General features: G+C 42.9%; 1 protein-coding gene across 1 annotated transcript; it reads left to right on the forward strand.

Annotated features, from left to right (window-relative positions):
* The first annotated feature begins 2,348 nt into the window (after positions 1-2,348).
* Positions 2,349-4,348, forward strand: LOC147605641 (protein PHLOEM UNLOADING MODULATOR-like). Its single transcript, XM_086793247.1, has 4 exons — positions 2,349-2,745; positions 2,825-3,219; positions 3,365-3,564; positions 3,708-4,348. The coding sequence occupies exons 1-4, from the start codon at positions 2,366-2,368 to the stop codon at positions 4,098-4,100; spliced, it is 1,368 nt and encodes a 455-aa protein (XP_086649373.1). The 5' UTR covers positions 2,349-2,365; the 3' UTR covers positions 4,101-4,348.
* Positions 4,349-5,789: the final 1,441 nt, after the last annotated feature.

Below are 5,789 nucleotides of genomic sequence, written 5' to 3' on the forward strand. Positions count from 1 at the left end.
AATTATTTCCTAAGCTAACAAAGTGGATCTAGTGTCATTGGATTTGAACAAGCTAAGGCTCTTTAGAAAGGTAATGATTACTTTAGGTTTAGTTGGGCCCTAGTATTCTTTGTTTTGGGTTTTTATAAAACAGGCTTTCACAAAAAAATGGGTCATAACTCTCCACTCAAGAGTTTGATTTGGTCATTCTTTAGCTTGTTAGGATCCTCTTGGGGGGTACTAGACACCCATTAAGTTCAGTCCTTAAGTTCACTTTTGATGTATAAACTTCCAAAACAGGGTTGCTTCACAAAATAGGGTGTAATTGCTTAACAATAGCTCCAAAAAGTATGGCCTTTAGCTTGTTTGGAAGGGTTTGGGATGGGTAATGAAGCCTAGGTGTCAATTTAGGTTCAGTCCTAAGTGGTTGGGACTGAATCAAGGTTCAAGGTTTCAGCTTCTGCCGACAATGGGTGGTAAAAGTGGCCAAAATTTGCCCATAGTTTGACTTGTTTACCATTGACGTTGTATCCTTGCACCCCAATTGCCATTAGAAGCTCAAGCCTTATGTGACATCCTTTTCCCATGTTTATAGGTCTCTTGGAAGAAAATTTGCCATAGTCTCCTTCAATTTTCACTTTCCAAAAGGATCACATTTGTAGAAACCATTTTCTCACAAAGTGCCAAAGCCAATGCAAGGCTTATGATACATCACATTGCCAATACAAGTGCCACTGTATGCATCAAATTGTACATTCTTTTTAGCCCAATGCATAGCTCACATAGTGTCCAAGCCATTGCAATTTGCCCAACACATGTGCCAATTGTTGATGACGATTTTGTTGATGCTCTATGGCCACGTAGAGTTGCCTCCACTCCCCCTCCTAATCCTCATCCTTACCACTTTCTCATGGCACTCATGGGGCAAGGAAGATTCATGGCAAAACACTCCCCCATGACTCCTCTTCACCTCTAGTCATGGATACCCTTACCACAATGTAGATTCTATGAATTGAATTATGGGAGTACAAGTGAAGTAAGGTGTGTAACTTGCTTGAAATGATTGGATGGAATCCAGTTATAATTTAGATGCATGTACTCATGTAATTTCAACCATATGGCATGACTCATGCCCCATTTTCACCATTCATAGCATAAACCATCCATCTCATGATTTCTCCTTTGCTTCTAAAGATCAGCAACAAAAGACCAATCCACCAATGCAAGTAACATGCCAATTGCCCTCAATCAACTTGCATGAAGCATATACAATGCATTTCCATGTTTCCCTTTGTAGTCAACATCCCTCTTTGGTCATTTGAGCTGATTATAGTGATAAGGGAGGCTAATGAATTGAAAAGAGGCTTGATTAGGTTCAAGGCACCATGATTAGGCAAGGCTTTAATGAAGAAAAGCACTCAAGTTAAGCTTATTTTCCCAAAACCATAATTCTTCAAGAAACCCTAATAGATTCAACGAAATGAATTGTGCAATGCATAGATGGGAAAAGGAATGCACAGGGAAGAGGTTTATCACTCTGGATCTCAAGACTTAATGGTAGAAACCCTAATTTTCAAGAAAATCCCCAAATCCTTCAAGAGGGCCAAGAAACCCTAAATCTTGGTTGGAATCAAGCATTGAACACATGTATAGGTAGAGGAAGGTTGGGAGAGCCACATTATGCAAGAAATTCATGAAGAAGATGACCATAAACCCTAATTTCCTAAGAAAACCCTAATGTTAAGAAAGTGTATGAAAGTGAGCATTGAAGGTATCATTCAGAAGCTTACACATTGTATAATCATTTGCCAAGCTTGGAGCACCAAAGGACACCATCTTCATCACCAAAAGAGCTTGAAAGAAGTTGGCGCACAAGTGTAGCCTCACGGGCTAAAATTGGCTATTCCCATGGCCAAGAAGGAGCTTTATGCATAGCTTGGAACATGTATAATCATTTGCCAAGCTTGGAGCACCAAAGGACACTATCTTCATCTCACCAAAAGAACTTGAAAGAAGTTGGCGCACAAGTGTAGCCTCACGGGCTAAAATTGCATATTCCCATGAGTATCTTTATGGTTTAACAAGAGAGTAAGAATAAGATTGTCCAAGTGTAAAAACCACTAGGAGAGTTGTTATTTTAGCTAGCCTAACGACTTTTTCGTCTTTTGAAAGTTCAATTTTTAAATTTATTTACAGCAATCATAACCTCTTTCTTATTCAATTCTTAAACTTATTTACAACAACAATAACATCTTATTGCATAAAAAATCCCATTTGAAATCCCTTGTGTGATTAAGCAATCATTCCCATTTGTGTGGTAGGTAGGTAGTTCACACGGGGCCGGGAATCGGCCCGTGTGAACTCGAGTGCATATCGCTCGCAGCTGATGGGCAGCCAAACCCTCCCTCCTCGTGAGAGTTCTTGTTTCCTATTCCTGTGGAGGGGCGGGGGCGCGAGGGGTCTTGGCGTGAGAGCGAGCGGGATGGCAGCGCGGAGGCATGTTTTGGGGATTGCAGCAGTGAGTTACATCGCGTTGGACTACCTGCGAGTGGTGCAGCCGGCTCTGCACGCCAGCACGCAGCCCGTGCTGTGGGGATCTTTGGCCATCGCGGCCGCCCTTCGAGCGCCCTGGTACCGCCACTGGCACAAGGAGCTCCGCGCGGCCCCCGCCTTCGTCGCCTGCCTCCTCTTCATGCTGGGCGCTCTCTGCATCGAGGCTATCGCCGTCCAGTTCGTCACCGCTGTCTTGGGCCTCTCCTGGCACTGGTGGGCACCGATCTCGCGATGCTATGTTTGTTATAACAAGATCTAGGTCTTGCATTTGACGTGCTGCATTTGCATGCAGGTCAACACCACCGCTTCCCGACACAGGCCAGTGGTTTCTACTTGCCCTGAACGAGCATCTTCCACCGCTGGTGGTGGAGTTTCTGCGCGCTCACTTCGTGGTGCTGCATCACTATCTGATGCTCTTCCTCATGCTCGCCTTCTCAGTTTTGTTCGACTTGGTCAAAGCCCCTGGTCTTGGCTTGGGAGCCCGTTACATGTTTACGATGGGTATTGGAAGGCTCTTGAGAGTCATGACCTTTGTTGCCACCATTCTCCCTTCTGCACGCCCTTGGTGTGCACAAGCTAGGTTCCAAGTTCCCGACCATCCCCATCCGTGGGCACAGAAGTATTATACCCCCTACGTGAGCGATCCCAACATGATCAAGGTTTTGCTTGACAAGGACTTGATTTATGGCAAGTGAATGCCCCCTAGTCCTCTTCTTTGCTAGTTTATGGTATGATGTTGACAATGGTTTTTTTTTAAATTCTACGCTCGATGTTACCTTGCTCGTGCCCTGTTTGGTGCAACAAGTTTCTGAAGTGCCTTTGTTGCTCACAGCTCCTGTTGCAGAATATCCTCCTGAGTATGTCCCAAATTGGGGATTGATGCAGTTTCTGGTCAACTTCTTGAGGCCAAAAGAACCTGATGGTGGAGAGGAATCATGGTTTAACACCCTCAAGAGAGCTGGTGGGGGGTGCAATGATCTTATTTTTAGTGGCCATATCTTGGTGTCTGTACTTACAGCCATGGCATGGACGGTGAGATCAGATTATACTGCTAGAGTCTGTGGGCTGATGGGATAATTTTTCATGACATTTCAAATGTTATAAATCTACATTGAAGCTTCGATATTTGTCCCTGATTACACATTCTCGGTACATATTTTTTGTTCGCTTTGCAGGAAGCTAACCCTGGATGGACGTCTTGGTTTGTATGGATTTGTGTGGTACACTCTGCCCAGCGTGAGATTAGAGAGCGCCATCATTATAGTGTTGATGTTGTTGCCGGCATATACATGGGGATCTTACTTTGGAGGATCACAAGCTTCATATGGTCAGGGAAAGACAAGGCTAAAGAGCTGAAGTCTAAGTGGTTTTGCAAGGTGGAGGGCAAGCTTTTGCAAGCTGCCAAAGATGCTGATGTGGACAGGATCCGTTTTTTGCTGGGTGAACTAGAAACAGTCGGAAAGGAGAAGCCTGTCTCAAAGCTGGCCATGGCTGTATTTGGAGTGGTGGTAACAGCAGTATCATTAGGCATTGGGCTTTTGGCATTTGTGTGGACAGCCGATGGATAAAACTCCACGGCTGGCTAACAGGAATTAGTTCGTTGAGAGCATTTGAAACACTGAATGGTTGAGCCTGCCACTTTCAATGCATTGTTGAAGCGATGCCTTGATTTTCATGTGGCTAGTATTACAATATCTCTATGTTGTTTGTGTCCTTGAGTCTGCTCATACAACATTGGAAGTATAAGCATGTTTGAGGCTTTAGGTTTAGGAGCATCATGTATTTTCAAAAACTAATTTATTCACCAATTCTATGACCCATCTCTCAATTGGAGATCTGGGGGGCAGCATACCAAATTTCCAGGGTGCAAGAGTTGTATAGCAGTATAAGCTTTTTGTAAAGAGAGTAAAAACTACAGGAGGGGCGTTGCTCCTCCATATGTAGATGGAGATTGGAGGTGGATGGTAGTGGTAAATCAGGTAAGGGGGGGATATGATTGAATGCCTTAGGTGCTAATGAAGTTGTCTTATGATTATGTCCACAAGTAAGATTCTTGGTAAGATCACTCAGTGGCAAGCAAATACATGAACAAGGACTACCCTGTTACCAACTAACATAACAAGAACTACCCTGATCATCTTCTATTACAAGGTCAAACTGATCAACACTTGGGCATGCCTCTACATATTACCACATGCTTTTTCATGTTTATGTCTTTGCAATGAGTTTATAATCTTTTTTTGCTTTGAGGATGTGAATGATGCCATAATCGAAGTTAGTGACACATCTAAATGATGTTAATGCACCATGAACAGTCGTAGGGATCATCTCAACTACATGACAAACAATGAATGTCGTGAGTGGAGGAGTGCTTAGATAAGTGAAAGCGTGAGAATAGTTTCCAAAGAAATAGATGATCGTCCATATGAGTCACCCATCATACAAAGTGTTTTTGTGTCACTCAAGTTTCGTGGAGACAATCTCTCAAAGTGGGGCATTCAAGTTTCATGAAGCCATAATCTCAAAGTGAGGTGGAGATGACTATAGAACTTGAGATTAAGGAGGAACGAACATGTTCAGGGTAATGGCCATGCTGTTGATTGAGAAGGTTCACTTCGCATACATATATGTCTATCAATAACCGTAAATTGCTTGTGATTAGCTTCAACCAGCAGACAATGTTGCCAATTGGAGCTAGTTCAAATGATGACACATTCTTAGCCATTGGCATTTAAATTGGTTTTGGTCAAGCTGATTGCTAGAGTTTCCTCCTTGCTTGTTCCACCATCCATGCAAGCATGACCACCGTGCTACTCAACGAGAGAATGTATATTCTAAACATCATGTTCTAAAAATTGTTTTAATAACTAAAATTTTAAAAAACCATACTAACTTGCTCTCAAATTCTGGAAAATCCAAGAAATTACAAGGAGATATTGAGGTTGGCAACATTGCCAAAGATATAATCTTGCATAGTTATTGCAAAAGTTAGGGGACTTGACTTCTCAACTTAGGAAGGTTGCTGCCGTTGGTCAATCAATGACATGAAGTGGGAAGAACCACCTAGAGCACCTTGGTCAATCAATGACATGAAGTGGGAAGAACCACCTAGAGTACTTGGTGTTCATCTTTTTGAAGAGATCATCATGGGCAAGCTAAAGAGGAGTTAGAGCTCTCTAGCTTCTTACATATTGTTGTCAATGATGCTTGTCTTCACATTGTTTATGTCAAGAACCTTCTTGCTCGCTAGCTAGGAA

The sequence above is a fragment of the Cibotium barometz genome, chromosome 59 (genome assembly GCF_041138505.1).
Source record: "Cibotium barometz isolate CiBa-2024 chromosome 59, ASM4113850v1, whole genome shotgun sequence".
Taxonomy (NCBI): domain Eukaryota; kingdom Viridiplantae; phylum Streptophyta; class Polypodiopsida; order Cyatheales; family Cibotiaceae; genus Cibotium; species Cibotium barometz.

What these genes read in the sequence shown, in the direction of transcription:
- LOC147605641 (XM_086793247.1), top strand. Translation starts at nt 2,366, where the DNA reads ATGGGCAGCCAAACCCTCCCTCCTCGTGAGAGTTCTTGTTTCCTATTC. An exon ending in TTGGGCCTCTCCTGGCACTG is followed by an intron (nt 2,746 to 2,824) that starts GTGGGCACCGAT and finishes ATTTGCATGCAG; the next exon opens with GTCAACACCACCGCTTCCCG. An exon ending in TTACAGCCATGGCATGGACG is followed by an intron (nt 3,565 to 3,707) that starts GTGAGATCAGAT and finishes TTCGCTTTGCAG; the next exon opens with GAAGCTAACCCTGGATGGAC.